Source organism: Nycticebus coucang, chromosome 16 (genome assembly GCF_027406575.1).
Source record: "Nycticebus coucang isolate mNycCou1 chromosome 16, mNycCou1.pri, whole genome shotgun sequence".
NCBI lineage: Eukaryota > Metazoa > Chordata > Mammalia > Primates > Lorisidae > Nycticebus > Nycticebus coucang.
The window spans coordinates 79,999,090-80,022,633 of record NC_069795.1 but is presented as its reverse complement, the minus strand read 5'-3'; the positions used below and the strand labels follow the sequence as shown (position 1 = coordinate 80,022,633).

Below are 23,544 nucleotides of genomic sequence, written 5' to 3'. Positions count from 1 at the left end.
AAGTAAATGAGACTTCCACTTCTGAAAACATGCATAGATTTAGTTTTTTTTTATTTTTCTCAAAAATTTCAACTAAAATTCATGAACGTTATATAGAAAACAAACATAAGAAGACTCTAAGTGGCAGAAATAAGACAGACTAGGGACCTCAGGAATTAAGGAAAGAATTATGTAGTAGTTAAGTTCCCTGGGTTTTCTTTTCATTGTACATATTCCAGATTTACATCACAAGAAGCTAGCAATCCAGACAGGAATTAAGGAAAGAATTATGTAGTAGTTAAGTTCCCTGGGTTTTCTTTTCATTGTACATATTCCAGACTTACATCACAAGAAGCTGGCAATCCAGACACAGGAGCAGACAAGAAGAGAAAGAAAGAAAACACTCCAACAAAAGCCTGCTCTCTCTAGCCAAAGACCAGTAAAAGGGCAGCCTAGTGACAAAGAAAGCTTTAAAACAATAATTGCTTTACTCTAGATGAACATCACAGAAAAGGGTATGGCCTAGTCCCAGCTACACAAACAAAGACCAAGTTGGGAACCTAAACGTTCAATCCTCACCAGGCTACAATGGGTTGCTTCAACACCTCTGCAGGGATGGTGTCAGAAAAGGTCAAGTAGGAAGCTGGTACCTTTATCTATGCCAGATGGTAATGAAGAAACCCTTCCTCTGTGGCATCAGTGAAAACCTGGAAAACATTTGGAGCCTGGTTCTCAACCCACATCAACACTAACAAGGCTCCCCTCCACCTCTGTGTTGGGATATTGTTAGAGGAAGGCTAGGAGACAGTCAGGAATCTCCTCACCACCCACTCCATGGCATGAATGGAAGGCATCAGGGGAATAGTTGTGATACATTCCTAATCTTTAAAGCCAGAGAGTTATCAGTGGAAGACAAATGGAGACCTTGAACTTCTACCTGCACCCACCAGTACAGAGGAACAGTCTCATCTTCAAATATCAATGGAGGCTGAGTGGTCAACCTGGATTTCTACCACAAGAGCAAGAGAGTGGTGCCCTACTCTATTGGAGTGGTGTTAATAGAAGCCAATTGTAACATAAGTTTTAAATAAGATTCAGTCTCATAATGTAATATCCAAAAGTTTCAGATTCAGATTTTAATTAAAAAATCTACTCAGAAGAAAGTGGAGAAGAAACTGAAAGAAAAAAGACAATCAATAGATGACAACACCAAAATAACAGAGATGTTAGAGTTATCTGATAAGGATATTAAAGCAGCCCACATAAAAATGCTATAACAATTACAGACACACTTAAAAATGAAGAAATTGAATGTCTCAGTAAAGAATAGAAGATATAAAATAAAACCAATTGGAAATTTTAGGACTGAATAATGTAATACCTGAAATGAAAAATTCAGTGAATAGACTTAATAGCAGAATAGAGGAATGGAGAAAACAATCAATGAGATAAAAAACAGAACAATAAAAATTACTCAGTCTGAACTACCAAAAAAAAAAATAGCCTTAAAAAATTGAAACGGGGGCTCAGGAGCAAGGTGGCAGACAGAGACTGCTTCTTTGCAGCCACCGTGGTGAGATCAGGGAGAAAGGATTCCAACCACTTCTAGCTGATGGGCTCTTCCCAGAAGCATTTCTTCAGGGGCACAAAGACGCAGCAAGAGACTTCAGTACCCTAAGAGGAGGTCAGAAGCAGTGGAGAACTAGCACAAGGGTGAGTACTTTCATGCCCCCAAAGGCCGGCTGGTGTGGTGGCAACTGTGGCAGAAAAAGCAGTTTACAGTTTAGAAGGCAGTTTACTGCCCTGCAAGTTTTTGTTGTTGTTGTTGTTGTTTTTAACCTGGGCAGTTGGTTGAGCTACCTTGGACAAGGAAGTGAGTGATTTTGAACAGTGCCCAGGGGCCAGGACTGAGCCACCAGTCAGCAGATCTCTCATTGTTCAGCTGCAGGCTGGGTACAGTCATGAGGGAAAGTTGCCTTGCAATATTAGCCTGCAGAACCCTAGAGTAAGGCCAGTTCTGGCATGCCTGATAAGCTGGGCATCCCTTCCTGGAGAGGGCTTCCTGTGTCCCTGTGGCCAAGGGACACAGTTTGGAAAGATTGAAAAAAATTATGTTTTTCCCAATTTTATGCCTTTATTCCATCTATTAAGCAGGCTAAGGAGAGCTTCAGGCTTCCAACCCTGTGGGAATTGAGGGCAAAACATCAGTAAGACGGGACCAGGTCTCCTCAGCAAGACAGAGGCGTCTAGTCTCCATCTGAAACAGCTGCATTGTTGTTCTGATTAGCATGATACCCCAGAAGATCACCTGTTGCCAAGGCAATATACAGTAAAATATATATGTATATTTTCATTTTTTTATTTTTTCAACTTTTCCCCCTAGATTTTTCATTTTCTTTTTTTTCTCTTATGATTACAATTTTTTATTTTTTTCTTCTACAATAATAAGGGCTCCATTTTTGCTAGTTTTCTGCTTCTATTATTATTTTTTCCCAATTTTATTGCTTAAGGTTTTTTGATTGTTTTGTTTTCATTTATAGTATTTTTGTTTTTCTTCTCTGATTTGGGGGAGGTGGGGTCTTGTGTCTGTGCAGGCTGTTCCTGATCTCAAGGTACCCATCCAACCTAGCCCCCTAGAAGTTGGGATTTGTGGGTGTGGGTCAAAGTACCCTACTATGCACCTGTCTCTCTATATCTGTTCCTCTCTTCTTTTTATCAGTATTCCCTTTTAATCCCCCTTTCCATTCTCTTTTATCTTTTTTTATCTTTTCTCCCTTCTTTCTCTTCACTATTATCTTCCTTTCAGTCCTATACCAAAAGGACACTTCAATGTCTTAGGTCAGAGATAAGGTAACTTAAGGAGGAGAAGTAAGTGAAAGGAAAAAATGGGATAAGGAAACAGACAAAAAGAAAACACTCATGAGAAAGAAATGCCATAAAAATTCTGGCAACATGAAAAACCAGAACAGAGAAAACCCTTCCCCCAAGGGGTTATGAGATAGCTACTGCAGAGGATTCCACCTATAAAGAAATGTTAGAAATGACAAAGGGAATTTAAAATGTGGATTGTAAAAACAATGAAGGAAATTTCTGAGAAAGTAGAAAATAACCAAAAGGAAATCTAAAAACAGAATCAAATAAGAGATGAACAATATGAAGAACATATAAAGATATAGTGGAGCTTAAGAAATTGAAGCAGTCAATGAGAGAACTTAAAGATGTAGCAGAAGGCATCAACAACAGATTAAACCATGTAGAAGAAAGAATCTCAGAGGTAGAGGACAAAGCTATTGAGTTAACAAAGGCAGTTAAAGAGACAGAAAAAAGAGAGAGAATGTAGAACATTCACTGACAGAATTATGGGATTTCATGAAGTATTAAAACATACAAATTATAAGTATCCCACAAGGAGAAGAACACCCTAGAAGAATGGAAGCCCTGCTAGAGTATATCATAAATGAAAATTTCACAAACATCACCAAAGATTCCAAAATACTGTTTTCAGAGGGATATTGACCCCCAGGTCATCTCAATTGAAACAGAGCTTCTCCAAGACACATTACCACAAACCTGTCCAAAGTGAAGACAAAACAAAAAAATTCTTCAGACAGCCTGGAGTAAGCAACAATTGACCTACAGGGGCAAATCCATCAGGGTGACAGCAGACTTCTCAAATGAAAATTTTCAAACCAGAAGAGAATGGTCATCTACATTTAACCTACTTAAACCTACTTCTACATCCTGCTAAGCGAAGCTTTAAAATTGGTGGAGAAATCACATCTTTTACTGATATGCAAACAGTGAGGAAGTTTGCCACATCAAGACCACCTCTACAGTAAATGCTTAGATCTATTCTCCACACTGAGCATAACAATGGACAACCAGCAAACTAAATACCCAGAAAGTAAAGGATAAAATCTATCTTCCAAAATGACACAAAAGATAAAAATAAGTAAAGGACTTTCACAAAATGAGAGGAATACAACTCCACCACACTTATCAATACCCGTGATAAATATTAATGGCTTGAATTCCTCACTGAAGAGGCACAGACCGGCTGATTGGATTAAAAAGCCCAAGCCATCTATATGCTGCATGTAGGAAATACATCTAGTCTCAAACAACAAAGTATGTCTCAGGTAAGGGATGGAAAATAACATTTCAGACAAATGGAAATCAGAAGAAAGCAGGGATCGCAATCTTATTTTCAAAACAAATGGATTTAAACCAACAAAAATCAAAAAGGGCAAAGATGGACATTTCATATTGGTCAAGGGAACAATACAACAAAACATTTCAATTCTAAATATTTATGCACCCAACTTAAATTCATCCAGATTTATGAAACAGACCTTAATTAGTCTGACCAATATAATATCCTATAATACAACAATAGTAGGAAACTTGAACCCTTCTCTTACAGAGCTAGACAGATCCTCTAAAGCCTTCTATTTGTTAGAAACTAAAGAAAGATACAAGGGACTTAAACATGACCTTAGAACAAATGGCCTTAATAGACATGTATAGAATACACCATACCAAAGCTAAGAAATATACATTCTTCTCATCAGCCCATGGAACATTCTCCAAAATAGATCATATCCTAGGACACAAATCAAACCTCAACATAATGAAAAGAATTAAAATTATACCTTGTATATTCTCAGACTACAAGGCAATAAAGGTGGAACTTAATTCCAACAAAAATTTTCATCCCCATCAAAGGCATAGAAATTAAACAACCTTATGCTGAATGACAGTTGGGTTAAGAAAAACATAAAAAAGGAAATCATTAATTTCCTTGAGCATAACAACAATGAAGACACAATCTACAAAACCCGTGGGACACTGCAAAAGCAATCCTGAGAGGAAAATTTATTGCATTAGATGACTACATGCACAAAAACAGAAAAAGATCACATCAGCAATCTAATGAATCACCTTAAAGAAATGGAAAAGGAAAAGCAATCCAATCCCAAACCTATCAGAAGAAAAGAAATAACCACAATCAAATCAGAAATAAATGAAATTGAAAATAAAAGAATCATTCAGAAAATTAAATCAAACAAAATTTTAGTTCTTTAAAAAGATAAATAAAATTGATAAACCATTGGGAAATAGAAAAGTAAAGCCTTCAATAACCTCAATCAAAAACAAGAAGAGGGAAATAACAGCTGATATCACAGAAATACAAAAGATTATTTCTGACTACTACCAAAAACTCTATACCTAGAAATCTGACAATGTGGAGGAAATGGACCAATACCTGAATCACACCATCTCCCGAGACTTAAACAGAAAAAAAGAGATCTCTTGAACAGACCAATATCAAGCACTGAGATTGAAGAAACAATAAAAAAAAACCTTCCAACAAAAAAAGTTTGGGACCAGATGACTTCACATCAGAATTCTATCACAGCTTCAAAGATGAGCTTGTACCTATACTGCAGAATCTATTCCAAAACATTGAGAAGGAAGAAACCTTCCCCCAACACATTCTATGAAGTGAACATCACCTTGATTCTAATACTAGGAAAGGACCCAACTGAAAAAGGAGAACTATAGACCAATTTCACTAATATCAGTGTAAAAATACTCAATAAAATCTTAGGTAATAGACTGTAACTACACATTAAAATATATATATATAATATATATATATATCACAATCAAGTAGGCTTCATCCAAGGGATGCAAAGGTGGTTTAAAATAATATATCCATAAATGTAATACATCACATCAATAGAAGCAAAAATAAAGGTCATATGATCCTTTCAATAGATGCAGAAAAAGCATCTGACAAAATTCAGCATCCTTTCCTAACAAGAACACTTAAGAAAATAGGCATAAGTGTCACATTTCTTAAGATGATTGAAGCAATCTATGACAAACCCACAGCTACATCATACCGAATGCAGTAAAACTGAAAGCTTTTCCACTTAGAACTGAAACCAGACAAGGATGTTCACTATCTTCACTATTATTCAACATTGTGCTGGAAGTTCTAGCCAATGCAATCAGGCAAGAGAAGGATATAAAGGGCATCCAAGTGGGGGCAGAAGAGGTCAAATACTCACTCTTTGCTGATGATATGATCTTATACTTAGAAAACCCTAGAGAATCAACCCCAAAACTCCTGAAAGTGATCAAGAAATACAGTAATGTCTCAGTGTATAAAATCAGTGTCCACAAGTCAGTAGCCTTTGTATACGTCAATGATAGCCAAGTTGAGAAGCAAATCAAGTACACAATTCCCTTCACAGTAGCTTTAAAGAAAATGAAATACTTAGGAATATACCTAACTAAAGAGGTGAAGAATCTTTACAAAGAGAATTATGAAACCCTAAGGAAAGAAATAGCAGAAGACATAAACAAATGAAAAAACATACCATGCTCATGGCTGGGAAGAATCAACGTTGTCAAAATGTCTATTCTACCCAAAGCAATCTACAGATTCGATGCAATCTTCATTAAATACCAACATCATTTACATTCCAACAATCCCCCTCCCTCTACCCACAACCCACCTCCCTCCCCTCCCTTTCCCCCTTCCCCCTATTCTTTGGTTGTAACTGGGTTATAGCTTTCATGTGAAAGCCAGAAATTAGTTTCATAGTAGGGCTGAGTACATTGGGTACTTTTTCTTCCATTCTTGAGATACTTTACTAAGAAAAATATGTTCCAGCTCCATCCATGTAAACATGAAAGAGGTAAAGTCTCCATCTTTCTTTAAGGCTGCATAATATTCCATGGTGTACATATACCACAATTTATTAATCCATTCATGGATCAATAGGCACTTGGGCTTTTTCCATGACTTAGCAATTATCAATAGGGCTGCAATAAACATTCTGGTACAAATATCTTTGTTACGATGTGATTTTTGGTCTTCTGGGTATATGCCCAGCAGAGGAATTACAGGATTGAATGGCAGATCTATTTTTAGATCTCTAAGTGTTCTCCATATCTCTTTCCAAAAGGAATGTATTCATTTGCATTCCCACCAGCAGTGCAGAAGTGTTCCCTTTTCTCCACATCCACGCCAACATCTCTGGTCTTGAGATTTTGTGATATAGGCTAGTCTCACTGGAGTTAGATGATATCTCAAAGTAGTTTTGATTTGCATTTCTCTGATGATTAAAGATGATGAGCATTTTTTCATGTCTGAAGGCCGTGTGCCTGTCTTCTTCAGAGAAGTTTCTCTTCAAATCTCTTGCCCAGCCTGCGATGGGATCCCTTGTTTTTTTCTTGCTAATGTGTTTGAGTTCTCTGTGGATTCTGGTTATTAAACCTTTGTCGGAGATATAACCTGCAAATATCTTCTCCCATTCTGAGGGCTGTTTGCTTGCTTTACTTACTGTGTTCTTGACTGTGCAGAAGCTTTTTAGTTTGATCAAGTCCCAGTAGTGTATTTTTGAAGCTGTTTCAATTGCCCGGGGGGTCCTCCTCATAAAATGCTCGCCCAGCCCGATTTCTTCAAGGGTTTTCCCTGCACTCTCCTCTAGTATTTTTATAGTTTCATGTCTTAAGTACCAGGAAGGCTATGTTAACCATTGTGATGAAAATGTGTCAAACGGGGGCGGCGCCTGTGGCTCAGCGGGTAGGGCGCCGGTCCCATATGCCGGAGGTGGTGGGTTCAAACCCAGCCCCGGCCAAATTAAAAAAAAAAAAAAAGAAAATGTGTCAAACGGTCTATGAAGCTAGTCTATGATGCCCCATGATCATATCAATGTACACTGCTATGATTCAATAAAAAATAAATAAATAAATACCAACATCATATTTGGAAGAACTGGAAAAAATAGTATTTCATTTTGTTTGAAACCATAAAAAGCCCCATACAGCCAAGGCTATTCTTAGTAATAAAAACGAAGCTGGAGGCAGCACCCTGCCAGACTTCAGGCTATATTACAAGTCCACAGCAATCAAAACAGCATGGTATTGGCACAAAATTAGAGACATAAACATAAGGAACAGCGTAGAAAACCAAGAGATGAAACCAGAAAGAAAAGACTCAAAGAAATAATGAATGAAAATTTCTCAAATTTGATAAAAGACATAAACTTACCAATTTGAGAAGTTGAGTAAACTCTAAACAGAATAAAGCCAAGGAAATCCACAGAAAGAAGCATAGTAGTAAATCCTATTAAAAAATGAAGACAAATAAAATTTTTTCAAGCAGTCAAAGAGCAACAACACTTACTTGCAAGGGAAAAAAAACTGTTTCAATTAATTCAGACTTCTCATTGGAAACCATGAAGGCCAGAACTGGCACAGCACATTTCAAGTGCTAAAAGAAAATAACTGTTATTATTTTTCTCGTAGGAATGAATGAAAGAAGAAAATAGACAAATACAAAACAGAGAGAGCAATCAGAAAACAGAAAATAAAATAGCAGGTATAGCCCCAAGATATCAATAATTATATTAAATATAAATGGCCCAAATCATCAATTAAAGGACAGTGATCATCACTGTGGATTAAAATATATGACCTAACCATATGCTATCTATGAAAAACTCACTTCAAATATAATAATTTAGGCAGTTTGAAATAAAATATGCAAAAAGATTTGCCAGGTAAATATCAGTCAAAAAGAAGGCAGGTGGCTATAGTATCAGATAAATAGATTTCGGAAGAAAGAAATTTATCAGAAACACTGAGATACATTATATAATGATAATGGACTAAATACACCAAGAAGATATGGCAATCCTAAATAAGCATTCACCAAACAAGTCAATGAGCTGAGCTGAAAAAAATATGAAAGGGAAAAATTTCCATTATAGAAAGGAGAAATGAACAAATCCATAATTATAGATGAAGATGCCAGCATCCCTTTCTCAATAATTCATTTTTTAAAATTTTATTCAAATTAATATGAAGATACTATATACATACATTTTTTTTTTTTTTTTTCGATTTTTGGCTGGGGCAGGGTTTGAACCCACCACCTCCCGTATATGCGGCCGGCGCCCTACTCCTTAGAGCCACACGTGCTGCCCTGAAGATACAATATTTAGGTAACATTGTTCTCACTTCCAGGGCAAAGTTAATTTGTAGAAGGGCCTCTCATCCCCTTTCTCAACAATTCATAGAAAAAGTAAATAAACAATTATCAAGACTACGGAAGATTCAAGAACATAATCAACCAGCAGGATTGAATTAATATTTATTGAACATTCCACCAAACAATAGCAGAATACACATTTTTGTTGTTGTTGTTGCTGTTGTTGAAATAAATTCTCACTCTGTCAACCAGGCAGGCCTGCAGTAGCACAAACATACCTCACTGCATCCTTGAATTCCCAGCCTTAAATAACCATCCTGTCTCAGCTTCCTGAATAGTATAGAATGAGTCAACATACCAGCTAGGGATTTTTTAATTTTGTATAGATGACGTTTCACTATATTTCTCAGGCTGAATTGAAACACCTGGTCTCAAGCAATCCTCTTACTTTGACGGTCAAAGGCAATGTGATTACAAGAGTAAGCAAATGCATTCGGCCAGAACATATATTCTTCTCAAGTGCTCATGGAACATCTACTAAGACACACTGTACCCTCGGCCATAAAGCAAATCTAAACATATTGAAAAGAATATAAATCATGCTAAATATTCTCCAATCACAATAGAAAACAACTGAAATCAATAGCAAAAATGTAACAAAGAACTCTCCAAACAACTAGAAACTAAACAATACCCTTCTAAATAATTTGTGAGCCAGAGAGGTCTCAAGAAAAAAAAAAAACTTAACCGAATGAAAATTAAAGCACAATATATCAAAAATTGTGTAACATGGCTCCAGCAATGCCAAAACCAAAGTTTGTAATACTAACTGCATATATTAAAAAATAAATTAAAAATTTCCAGTATAATAATCTAAATTCCTATCTCAAGAACATGGAGGGAGGGAAGGGTGAAATAGTGTGAGGCAATGGTACAAATAATATGAACAGAAATTGATGATATTATAAATAGAAAAACCATGGAAAGGCAATACAACAAAGAACTGGTTCTTTGAAAATATGAATAAAATTGACAAACTAGTAGGAAGACTTAAGAAAAAGAAAGAAGACACAAATAATCAATATCAGGACTGAAAGTATCAAAAGGGAGCTATGAAATTACTGTGAATAACTCTACACACATAAATTTGACAACTCATAGTAGGCTGATCTCTTCAAAAATACAAACTACTACAATTCACTCAATATAATAAAGATTATCTGAATAACCTTATTACTATTGGGAAAATTGAATTCATACTCTTAAAAAAATCTCCCAGCTGAGATGGTTTTACTGATAAATTCTACCAAACATTTAAAAAATAATTAACATAATTTCCATATAATCGCTGCCAGAAAATAAAAGGGGAAATATTTCCCAATTCATTTTACAAAGCTGGAATTACCCTGATAACAAAATAAGGCAACGACAGTACAAAAAAACAAAAAGTACACAGCATTATCTGTCAAGAACACAGAATCAAATGTCCTTAAGAAAATATCAGCAAATATAATTCAGCAATATGTTAAAATAATTATACACCATGACCAAGTGAGGTTTATTTCAAGGATGCAAGGATGCTTCAACATGTCCCCCACCAAAAAAAAAAAAAAAAAAATCAATCAGTGTTGATTTAACATACAACCATGTTAACAGACTAAAGACAAAATATCACATGATACACTAGTTAATGCAGAAAAAACATTTGACAAAATTTTATACACATTCATAATAAAAACTCTCAGCAAAATAGGAATAGAAGGAAATTTCCTAACTTGATAAGGGATGTTTTGTTTTGTTTTTTTAGCAGTTTTTGGCCAGGGCTGGGTTTGAACCCGCCACCTCTGGCTTATGGGGCTGGCATCCTACTCTGTTGAGCCACAGGTGCCGCCCAATAGGGGATGTTTTTAAAAGCTTACACATGTTTAATGTTGAAAACCTGAATGATCCCCCTAAAAAATCAGGAACCAAGGAAAGGATGGCTACTCTCACCACTCTTATTCAACACTATACTTGGATTCATAGCTAGCCAAAACAAAGAAACAAAAGGAATAGAAAGAAAACTATCCCTGTTTGCACAAAACAATACATGTTTTGTTTTCCACGTAGACAATTCAAAAACCCTAGAATAAATGTGTGCTCAGCAAAGTCACAGGATACAAGAGAAATATAGAAAGATTAATTGTATTTCTATATCCTGACAGTGAACTTGTGGGCACTAAAATTAAAAATATGTCTATTTATAGATACTGAAATATATGAAGTCTTAGGGGTAAATTTAACAAAACATACAGGACTCATGTTGAAAACGACAAAAAGCAGATAAAAGAAATTAAAGAAGATCTAAATAAATAGAAAGATATACATGTTCATTATTTAGAAAATTCAACATAATAAAGATTTTAATTCTCCCCAAATAGATATATAGATTTAGTACAATACTTATCAAGATCCCAGTGAGATATTTGTAGATATAAATAAGATAATTCTAAAATTTATGTATAAAAGTAAATAAACTATAATAGCTAAACCAATGTTAAAAAACACGAATGAAGCGGGAGCAATAAGTCCACTTGATTTTAATATTTATTGCATAGCTACCATATCCAAGACTGTATAGCATTGAGACATAGATCAGTAGAACAGAAAACTGAGGAATAGGCCTACACATATAAACCTATGAAAAAGCAATTCAATGAAGAAAAAATAGCCTTTTCAAGAAAATATGATGCTCAAGCAATTGAACTTCCATGGGCAAATAAATAAATAAAGATGAACCTCAACCTCAGTCTCTTATCTTGCACAAAAATTAACTCATAAAGGATCACACATTAAACATAAAACTATAACAAAAAAAGATTAGAGAAAAATCTCAGGGCTAGGCAAAGAGTTCTTAGATAGAAAGTACCAGACTTGTTCCGCTGTGGTCAGAATTGATGTTTCATATGAACGTGATGTTTTTCGCTTAGAAATTCCTTAAAAGAAGGCTTGTTGAACAAGTTTGATGTAAGTATTTCAAATTGTATACAAAACCAGCACACTGTGCCCCCATAAATGCATTAATGTACACAGCTATGATTTAATTAAAAAAAGAATGCTTATTGAATATTTTAATGACATGAGGGAAATATATACATAACAATATCAAGTGAAGAGAAGAAATACAAAATTATGCGGTATGATTTTAAATGTAATTGAAAAAAGGGAGGGCACAAACAAAACAAATGCTGGAAAACAAATGTATCAAACAAAGTATCAATGATATTTTCCTTGGGTGACTGATGACATCCTTGTGATTCTTTTCTTGTGGTATAATTTTTTGTATTTCAGACATTATCACAATTAAAAATGTTTCACTTTTAAAATCAGAGAAATAGGCCAGGCACAGTTGCTCATGCCTGTAAGCCCAGTACTCTGAGAGGCTGAGGTGGGTGGATTGCCTGAGCTCAGGAGTTCGAAATCAGCCTGAACGAAAGTGAGATCCCGTCTCTAACAACAACAACAAAAATAGCCAGGCATTGTGGTGGGCGCCTATAGATCCAGCTACCTGGGAGGTTGAGGCAAGAGGATTGCTCAAGCCCAAGAATTTGAGGTTGCTGTGCCGTACGATGCCATGGCACTTTACGTAGGGTGACTGAGTGAGACTCTTTATCAAAAAAAAAAAAAAAATTAATTAAAAAATAAATAAATAAATAAAATCAGAAAACTAAAAAAACATTTTTGGAAAAGCTCTTTTCTGGCCGGGTGTGGTAGCTCACGCCTGTAATCCTAGCCCTTGGGAGGCTGAGGTGGGAGGATTGCTTGACCTCAGGAGTTTGAGACCAGCCTGAGCAAGAGGGAGACCTCATCTCTATTAAAAATAGCAAAACTAGCTGGGTGTTGGGGTGGCCACCTATAGTCCCAGCTATTCAGGAGGCTGAGGCAGGAGGATCACTTGAACCCAGGAGCTTGAAGTGGCTGTGAGTTATGATGTTTCTACAGCATTCTACTCAGAGCAACAGATACTCTGTCTCAAAAAATTTAATTTAATTTAATTTAAATTAAAAAGCCCTTTCTACCTGCTCAGAAATATCTAAAATACCTACAGAAAATCTCTATGTTTTATATTCTCCCTGGCAAAGAAAGTATATAATATAATCTGGGAAGAGCAAGCAGAGCGTATTTGGGTGGTCAGGGAAAATGGAAAGTCAAAAACTGACATTTGGAAGTGGCCGAAAGATCCTTATTATCCTTATTTCTAAATTGAAAGGAGAGCAAAGATTCTTAGTAAAGTATCTCAAGAATAGAAGAAAAAGTATCCAATGCACTTAGCCCTACTGTGAAACTAATTTATGGCTTTCATGTGAAAGCTATAACCCAGTTATAACCTAAGAAGATGGGGAAGGGGGAAGATAGGCAGAGGGAGGTTGATTGGTGGGATTACAGCTGCGGTGCATCTTACAAGGAGGGTACATGTGAAACTTAGTAAATGTAGAATATAAATGTCTTAACACAATAACTAAGACAGTGCCAGGAAGGCTATGTTAACCAGTGTGATGAAAATGTGTCAAATGGTCTATAAAACTAGTGTATGGTGCCCCATGATCTCATTAATGTACACAGCTATGATTTAATATAAATAAATTAATTAATGTAATTAATTAAATTAAAAAAAGAAAAGAAAACATTTCTCCCAAATTCTCAGGGAGATGAATTTGAAAAAAAAAAAATCAACTTTTTATTTTAATTAAAATGCAGGTAGAGTCTCGGTGCCCATAGCTCAGTGGTTAGGGCACTGGCCATATGCACTGGGGCTGGTGGGTTCGAACCCGGCCCGGACCTTCTAAAACAAAAAATAGGTGGGCACTGTGGCAGGTACCTATAGTGCCAGCTACTCAGGAGGCTGAGGCCGGAGAACCGCTTCAGCCCAAAAGTTGAGGTTGCTGTGAACGTTGACGCCACGTCACTCTACCAAGGGTGACAAAAGTGAGACTCTGTCTTAAAAAAAAAAAAATTAAAAACTAAAAAGTAAAGTTCCTGAATGATATAAAATGATTAAAAGAAAAGAAAAGCAGGTAGAAATAACTACTTACATTTTTGGATCTATCTACCCAAACTTAATTCTTGGATAATTTATGTTGTGGAACTGGCTTCAAAACATTGATTTTTCCTCACGACGTGTACTGATTCTGAGATTTGAGAACCAGAGTTTCAAAATCTTTCAGTCATGGTTCCTCACGAAGCTAATAGATCCTAGAAATGCTAAGGTGATTACAATCTCAGCCAGGTGGAATCAGAGTGTTCTGGTCTAGGGCACATAATCTTTCTCTGGAAGACATGCAGGACACTTGGGCCTCCTCTCTGTTCCTTTTCTGAAGGGGCATCTAGGGCCTACCTGTGCTCATTGTCCCTAAGAGTGGCCTTAGGCAGAGGATGGAGGAAGAACAGCCTTTCAACTCTGTCCAAACTTATGGTTTCATTCAGCTTACCAAGATCTATGTGATATGGGAATTCAGAAATAGTTCGGGTCATTTAGGCGGATCGTTCTACTCTGGCTGATCTTCACAGAGCCTTAAAACTAGCACCCAGGCATAAATCCCTTCTGGATGCATCAGCAAATTACCAACCCCTTTGAAGTTCAAGTCTCTATTCTCTGTTTTCTGTGGGCCTGCGGAGACTATAAGGTTCAGCACTGGTTAATCATTGGCCAGGAGGTTTACTCTTTAATTCCTTCCTTAAGAGTCATTGATGCGTAACTACCACACATTTCCAATTCCCACTTAACGTTTCCAGATATGTTTTTTGTTTCCCTTGACCAAAATGATTCAACAGTACTTAGAAAAAACAAAACAACAGGTATTACAAATTTCTTTCTTTCTTTTTTTTTTTTTTTCTAGAGACAGAGTCTCACTTTACCATCCTTGGTAGAGTGCCATGATGTCACAGGACTCACAGCAACCTCCAGCTCTTGGGCTTTCTGATTCTCCTGCCTCCCGAGCAGCCGGGACTACAGGCGCCCGCCACAACGCCCGGCTATTTTTTGGTTGCAGTTCAGCCAGGGCTGGGTTTGAACCCGCCACCCTCGGTATATAGGGCCGGCATCCTACTCACTGAGCCACAGGCGCCCTTAAGATGTTTCAAAACAATTTTATCTACCTGTTTTAAAATGTTACAAAGTTTGTGTGTGTGTGTGTGTGTGTGTGTGTGTGTGTGTGTGTGTGTGTGTGTGTGTGTGTGAAATAACCTCAAGAAATTATATGCATTGAGCCCTGGTTCTAAGCAGTAAGGTACAGTTAGCTCCACTTTGTTGAGTAAGGTGACATCACAGAGGTATAAAATCAAGAGGCAATAAACTGCTGTTTAAGGCAAAGACTTAAGTCATAGCTTGCCATTTACTTAGCCAAATGAAATTGGTAATGCAACTTAACCTCTTCATGCCTGAGTTTCCTTATTTATAAAAGAGAGATGATAATTCCTCATAGCGTTGCTGACAGGAATAAATAAATTACTATGTGTAAAGTTCTTAGTCCAGAATTTGGCCCAGATCAATCACCATATCAGTATTTGCTAATGCTGTTGCCATCCCCATTCCCAACTTACTGCTAATTTTAGGATTAATGGGCAGCATCATCTTCCCCCGATGGACAAATCTACAACTTCAGAGACATCTTGAATAACCACTCATGTTTTTCACTCGTTCTTTCTTCACTTCACAGTGTATGGATTGTGAAATCTTCTAAATTACGACTCCTAAGTATCTCTCAAGTCCATTCTTCACTTGGTGTCCTCTCTGACTAGGCTACAGTTTAGCCCTGATGCTGTCACCTGGACTATGTCCAACACCTCCTCACCGGTCTCTTTTCCTCCAGCCAATCTTTCTCACTCCATGATATAACATCTTTTGGAAAGACAAATCCTACCATATTATTTCCTGTTTCAAAACTTCCAGTGGCCTTTCCCTTGTGTCAGCCAGGCTGGCATCACACCTATTCTGGCCAAGTCCACCTTAGCTATCAAAGATTCTGATTCTGTAAGTCACATTTTATTGTTTACATATTCTCCATTAGATTCTATTGTTATTTCATTGACCAATATTTGAGAATTATTGGAAAAGACAGAAGGTGCATTCCTTAGACTGTCTTATGAAGTTCTTCACGATCTCACCTATCCCACCAAGGAAAAGAAATGCCACTTTTCCCCTTGAAATTTTCTTTGACTAACTTGTGCCTTCTCTTATGGTGCCACAGTACTGTATGTATAACTGCCACAATGATAACCTATTATATTAAACTTTTCTCATGTTTGCATACCCGGCTTTCCCACTTATAGGGACCGTTTCATGGGCATATGGCCTGTTCAGGGCCCTGTGCTTGGTTCAGTACTCTGCCATCACCATCCTGAAATTCTTAATACTTGTTGAGCAAGGGGCATCTCATTTCACTTTGCACTGGGCTCTACAAATGATGTACTGTACTGCCCACTCAGCTGTGAAAACAGACGCTATTTGCTACCCTCTCAAAATCCTCCCTGGTTAGCACAGAGGACTCTTGGTACAAAGTAGAGGTGTCTTAAATATTTGTTGAGTTCATACATGAACAGATGAAAAGATAGAATACAGTATCTCATGGAAAAATAGTATACATGGCTAATTAACCCTGAAGAATACACATTTCATGCTGGGGGGAAAGGGGAGCTAATTAATAAATTAATGGTATTACTGACCATTCCAAGTAAATAACACATATTTTCTAAGTTTCTCTTTAAAGTACTCAGTCTGCTTCTTCTTTCTGACCCTGCTGCCTCCCTGATCCCCTCAGAATACAAAATTGCAGTTAATGAAGCTTACAATTATGCTGTCAAATGTGCCCTGAGTTTTTGTGCCAAGCACTGTGTTAAATTCTAGGTGAAAGGTGAAGGGGAGGGGGAGGCCATGGAAAGGTAACTTGAGCAGGGTCTCTGTCCTCAAGAAGCAATTAAATCTCGCCCCCCTGAAGTTTATGTCAAAGATGAGTTGACTATATGGGAGTTCTGCAGCAATGAATTGAGAATAAAGACCTTGGACTTGGCCACTGGCCCAGCTTCCTGAACATTTCAACTGACAAAATGTCTCAGCCTGAACACAATTCCCCCACTATGAGATCTGTGGGTTCACTAGTTAATATTGGCAACCAGCTCGGAGGTGCTCGTGGAGCATAATAAACAAGCAGTAATTGAGGTGGGGGAGGGGCTTTTGCTCTGGGTGTTAGAGAAGAAAAGATGAACATCAGCTATCAAAAGGAGCCAAATAATTGGTGAGAACAAATGTACCTAGCTCATGCTGCAGACGCGACAGGACTTCCAATGTGGCAGAGACCACACTCCAAGTCACTGCCACATCACGTGTTGGCTGCACCATTAACATCTCCCTGGGTTCTCGGAAATGACATGAAAATTCAAGAAGAGTTTCTCTTGCTTTCCCACTAGTTTTTAGTTACCCATTCTACTAGCTGATATACCATCAGTGATAACATTAAGAAATTCTAGTTGAAAAAATATAAATGCTTCTAAATCTGAAGATAGGAAGATATGTCAAAACCTCAAATCGAGGAAATGTAAACATAATGCAGTCATTAAAATATCAATTTTGCATATTGGATAAGCCAAGGTTAAAAAGACTCAGACTGTTCTATGTTGGCAAGCATGGAGTATAAAGCAAGTATTCTCAAAAAAGATTGCTGGTCTGAATATGAATTGGTACAGCCGCAACATTTGGAAGTCAATTTAGCATTCTGTATTAGCCAAAATTCAAAATGTGTGTTTCCCTTGTTGCAGCAATGCTATTTCTAGGCTTTTATCTTAAGAAAATAATCTGAAAAATATGTAAGAATCCACGTACAAAGTTGTCAGACCCCAGATAGATGTACAATCTGGGAGATTTGCTTTATACAGCACCATTTACTCCAAAACAACCTGAACATTGAAATAGCTATATGGCACTATAATTATCAAAAGGAAAGTATATACACATACCCAATACATTTTTAGACATAGTGACAAAGCCAGCTTAAACAAATACAGACGGAACTACTTTATTCTTAATTTAAAAATTACATAGTATTTCTGCGATACAGATATGACATAAATAATTCAAGAACATAGGTAATTATTAAAATGTAAAACAAAGAGAAAGCAATGAGTTTTGTATATGCCTTTTGTATAATCTGTAAGAAGACTCTTCAATATAATACTAAACATGTCTCGTAGCATCAATCGTATTTACTTAATTCTTTAGACTCTTGTTATTACAGTATGTTTACAACAAACATGTTAGCTTCATAATCAGAAAAAAATTCAAGAGTTATTCTCTTATTTGCTAAAACCTAGGAAAGAAAAAGTAATTAGGGAACATTACTTTTAAAACCATTCTTACTGGAGCAAAACACTTTCCCAGAAAGACAATGATTTTATTAAGATGTAACTAAAGATAATGGTGAGAAACAGTTTCAGAATCAAATAAACCATGATGACTTTGTTCAGTCACGTTACAAGGAAATGAGCACTCAGTGTTTCTAAGTTCTTTCAAAATAGAAACAGGTAACATCAGAATTTAAAGGGATTTGACCTCTCAGGCAGTCTGATTTTCTTACTTTATAAATGAGTCCCAAGATAGGAAGGTGTATTCCCAAATAAGCACTACAAGGCAAGAATTAGGTAACCCAACTTCTGTCCAGCTTATAAATAAAAGTATACATTCCTCTTGTCATTATTTATTGAGTAAAGATGACTTCATTTGTGGGGTAGCATTCATTCAATTGGTTAACTGATGAGGTCTTGATTTTAGATAATAGCAGCTCACACGCATCCAAAATTTTAATACTGCTGAAAACACTTTAACATGAACTGGGTGTGGTGGCTCACGCCTATAATCCTAGCATTCTGAGAGGCCAAGGCAGGTGGATTGCTTGAGCTCAGGAATTCCAGACCAGCCTGGGAAAGAGCAAGACCCTATCTCTATTAAAAACAGAAAAATTAGCTGGGCATTGTCCCAGCTACTCAGGAGGCTGAGGCAAGAGACTCGCTTGAGATGAAGAATTTGAGGTTGCTGCGAGCTATGATGATGCCATAGCACTCTGCCAAGGACAACACAATGAGACTATGTCTGGAAAAAAAAAAAACCAAAACACTTCCACGTGGATTCTCTCGGTTGAGCTTTGTAAGAGCCGGTGAGACAGGTAGGGTAAGAAGGGCCACTCCTATTTTACAGGTGCAAAAAGTGAGGCTTAAGCAGCCCAGGCCCAGTGAGAGCCACACCTCTGTCTGCTCCCAGTACTGTCTGGGAGTTCCTCTTTGAGTCCTTTTTCAGGTAGTCATCTGAGTGAAAACTTCTGCGAAGCTTACATTTTCCTTCCTTGTTGTTTAAAAAAATTCTTTCTTCCTTTAACTCCTACTTTAATGTTGCACTTAAAGGTACTTTCCAGTCACTTACACCTGCTTATTAGTTCTTGGTTTGTTTCTTGTTGTTGTTATTGTTTGTACTGTAGAATGGAAAATAACCCAATGTATCGTCAGGCCTGGGAATACTCCTGTTATTTTAGGGCCAAATCCTAGAATGTTGTTTTCTCTTGAAATTTGATGTCATAGCTATAAGCAGAAGGACTACTTTTGCAAAGGTCAAACTCGGGGTCTATTATAAAGCAAGAAATTTCCATATAAACACTTCTGGTCTGACATATTTGGGCTTTTTAAAAGAGATTAATATGGAAGTCAGAGAAGACAGGCTTATTTATTTTATTTTATTTTATTTTTTGAGACAGAGTCTCATTTTTTAAAATAAATAAAAGGCACTTTAATTCAGGTGGCATTTTTAACAATGTCCTTACTTTTTGGGGGAGAGGGGAGAAAGAGTCTCACTTTGTCACCTTGCTACAGTGCTGTGGCATCATAGCTCACAGCAACCTCAAACTCTTGGACTCAAATGATCCTCTTGCCTCAGCCTCTCAGGTAGCTGGGACTACAGGCACCCGCCACAGGCCTGGCTATTTTTAGAGACAAGGTCTTGCTCTGGCTCAGGCTGGTCTCAAACCTATAAGCTGAGGCCATCCACCCACCTCGGCCTCCTAGAGTGCTAGGATTACAGGTGTGAGCCACCATGCCTGGCCCTGGGGCAGACTTATTTAGGACCCATAAATCATATGGACAGAATAAATCCTGAGGAATCTAAGATCAGATGTTCTACTTATCTTTGTCTCATTAAGGCAGGAAATGTGTTCTTCTGTTAAGAGTACATTGTCCTTGGAAAGAACTGAAGAAGGTGTCCATGTTTTCTCTGGATGTTCAGGTCCAGAGAAAAAAGGGGCTAATGCTTTAAACTGACCTAAGTGGTGCCTCAGGTCCTGAACTTAGAGACTGATGCAACCTTAGGCAAATTCTCTGTACATTAGTTTCCTCATCTTTAAAGTTGAGGGTTGTAGCACCTACCCCAGAGATTGTGATGAAAACTAAATTAGCTAATGGCCAAGAAAATACTTTGTGTATCAAAAAATCACTATAAAATACGTGGAACATATACATCTTTTTAATTTTTGAAATTTACTGCTCTGGGTGAGGGATGGAGCAGTGAGTTAAAAAGGAATGTCATGTCAGACACAGCAACAGGCAGCTGGCCAGGTTTCTCCAGGCAGTGCAAGATGGAGAGCTCAAGATTGCATACTAATTGCTGCACCTTTGGACTGCTGACCAAATGACTCTTCACCAGAAAACAGAATGTCCCTTTCCATATCAAAGGCCTTCTTCTTTTTCCTTATTTTTTATTTTTCCCCATTTTTATTTTTGGTAGTCAGTCTTTCTTCTAACTGGGCTTTCAGCTGCATACAAAACTGGCTTGACACCCTAATGCATTTGATGGCACTGTCATGAAAAGGAACTCTTAACAAAATAGCTTGGTTGAAATCTGTAGGCCAGGGAAGAGGGGGAAGTTTCCCTACAACTAGGAATGTCTTCTAGAAAATAAAAGATTCTTATTGACACTTGAAAGACAAATTGTCAAAGAGTAGAAAAGAATGTACAGGAAAAGAATGAGTGTGTTTCTAAAAAAGGAAAGGAAGAAAAACTATCTCAGGAAGGAACCCCTGCCTCTGGTGAAGAGTATGCAAAATAAGGATAAAAATTTCAACTTGGGGCTGGGTATGGTGGCTCACACCTATAATCCCAGCACTCTGGGAGGCCAAGGCCAGCAGATTGCTTGAGCTCTTGAGTTCAAGATCAGCCTGAGCAAGAGTGAGACCCCATCTCTTAAATAAAATAGCCAGGCATTATGGCAGGAACCTGTAGTCCCCTGACTAGAGAGGCTGAGGCAACAGAATCACTTGAGCCCAAGAGTATAGGATTACTATGCGCTATAACACCACGGTACTCTACCCAGGGTGATAAAGTGAGACTCAGTCTCAAAAAAAAAAAAAAAAAAAATTTTTTTTCAACTTGGTATCAGGAGTAATGGAATATTCATCCCCAAAGAAAACTCTTTGGAGAAACAAGGATGATACCCTACATGGAGCCACAAAGTGATTTCTGGTGACATTTAGGGCCTGCTAGCAACTGTCACTTGTCAGTCAAATCTTAAAGAAGAAAGGACATAAGGACAGAGGCAGTGGCTCACTCAGGTAGGCAGAGGTGGGTAGATTGCTTGAGCTCAGGAGTTGGAGACCAGCCTGAGCAAGATTGAGACCCCATCTCTAAAAATAACCGGGTGTTGTGGCAGGCACCTGCAGTCCCAGCTACCTGAGAGGCCGAGGCAAAAAGGATCACTTGAACCCAAGAGTTTGAGGTTGCTGTGAGCTGTGATGTCATAGCACTCTACCAAGTGTGACAAAGTGAGACTCTATCTCACACACACACGAAAATAAAGACATAGTTTAAAATGCCACCTGAATTAATACTCCCTTTATTTCTTTAGAAAAATTTTCAGCTTTGATAGTTGAAGGGATCTACTCTTGGAGGTCCAAAAAACGTTGTTGCTATAGGAACAGGTAAGCAGATTAGACTTGAAAGACCAGTTCAGGAACAAAGAATTTAATAGTGAAGGCTAAAGCAATTAGCCAAAAAAACATTTTACATAAATATCTTTTGGGTTTGTTATTTATATATTAGTTCCAGGAAGATAAAAGGCTATTATAGAAGGAGAGCATCACATTTTAACATTTTAATTACATCATTACTGGCGTAAAAGACTATGCTTACACAATTAGCAGAAAGACCTTATTAAACAGAAGGACACATTTCTAGCTCTCTTTCGATCGCATTGTAATTGAGAAATACAGCTTTAAATTCAGCAAGAGCCTAAGAGTCTTCTTTGATTTTCCCTCCGTTTTCAAGTTGGGAACGCATCTCAAATAAAGAAGACAATGAACTGAAAGTGTTCTGTAACCAATCTCTATAACTAGGGAGCTAGGAAAATGCTAGAAGTGAACCGAAATGTGTGGAGGCTGATAATTGTTAATATTTCATGCTTTCTCTGTTCAAGAGTCTCGATGAACAAGACATGTGAGAAGAGAAGAAGGTCAAATACCCCACTGCATTCCTGCTTCACCTCTGATCTGTTTCTTCCTATCAGAGAATACACTGCTCCTCACATTAGGGATTTGCTGAAATCATTCGACGTTTTGAACAGCCCTTGCTATGCCAACTAGGATCAAACACGAATCATAAAGTCGCATTGTGCTTCTCTCCCTTTCGGGTTTATTTAAAAAGAAAATATTCTTGATAAAATGAATACAATATTTTCATTCTAGCAAATTTCTGCTGTCAGAGGTTACATTTATGGGACAGAGAGATTTCTCAGACATTACCTTTTCTCACATAATACAGAGTCAAGTTTGCAGAGAAGTGTGTGAGTGTGCGTGGCAGAGGCTGGGAAATGGGAATGGGAAGAGAGAGGGCAGTGTGGCTAGAATCTTACCATCTCATTCTCTTCTCCTTCATTGAGCAAAGCATGCTGGTCCTTCTCAAAGTGGTCCCCCATGAAAAAGTGATCCCACTTCTCTGACCTTCTGGAGCAGCCACTTCCAAGACGAACTCCAACTCTCTGAGCTGCTCCCCAGTTGACTGAAAGAGTTAATGATCCTCCAGGTTAAAATTCCTTCTCGAGTACACACCTTCTCTCGGCAAATGACAATACTTGGCAAACAAAACTCCTCCCACCCGTCACCCTCTGCTAGGAGGGATTTCTGCAGCTCCTTGCTTACTGAGTTCTCCCTGAGCAGCTGTCTCAAAAGAGGCTGTGCCCAACCTCCGAGGAAAGAACTCATTGCCTACCCAGTGCCTGCCAGCAGCAGACATCTGACTGCAAATCCAACGGGACAATATAAAGTTGGCAGGACCCTTCTCAGGAGTGGAGAGTGCAGGCAAGAACTCCCACGTCACAGCCTTATTCACAGGGGCTAAGGGATTGGGGTGAACAGAAACCAACAGAGCTGCAGCTTTTATTTGCTTAGTCGAAGACTCAATCCATAGGTTTTTAACAGTAATCTCATTTATTATGCTTACAAAAGGTACAAATTATCACTAATCCCCTTCAAAAGGTATTTATAATCCCATTTCCT

At 37.7% G+C, this 23,544-nt stretch overlaps 1 protein-coding gene across 6 annotated transcripts in view; it reads right to left on the bottom strand.

Moving 5' to 3' along the window:
• ATP13A4 (ATPase 13A4) overlaps positions 1-23,229 on the bottom strand; it is a 189,881-nt gene extending 166,652 nt beyond the window's left edge. For 5 of the 6 annotated variants that reach the window (XM_053564732.1, XM_053564733.1, XM_053564735.1 and 2 more), the window contains exon 1: positions 22,902-23,183. In XM_053564732.1, the coding sequence (XP_053420707.1) occupies positions 22,902-22,964 (63 nt within the window). In that variant the 5' untranslated portion in view covers positions 22,965-23,183. Of the gene's footprint in view, positions 1-22,901 lie in introns of all 6 variants that reach the window. The other variant, XM_053564731.1, reaches the window with a different exon arrangement.
• Between the last annotated feature and the right edge of the window lie 315 nt (positions 23,230-23,544).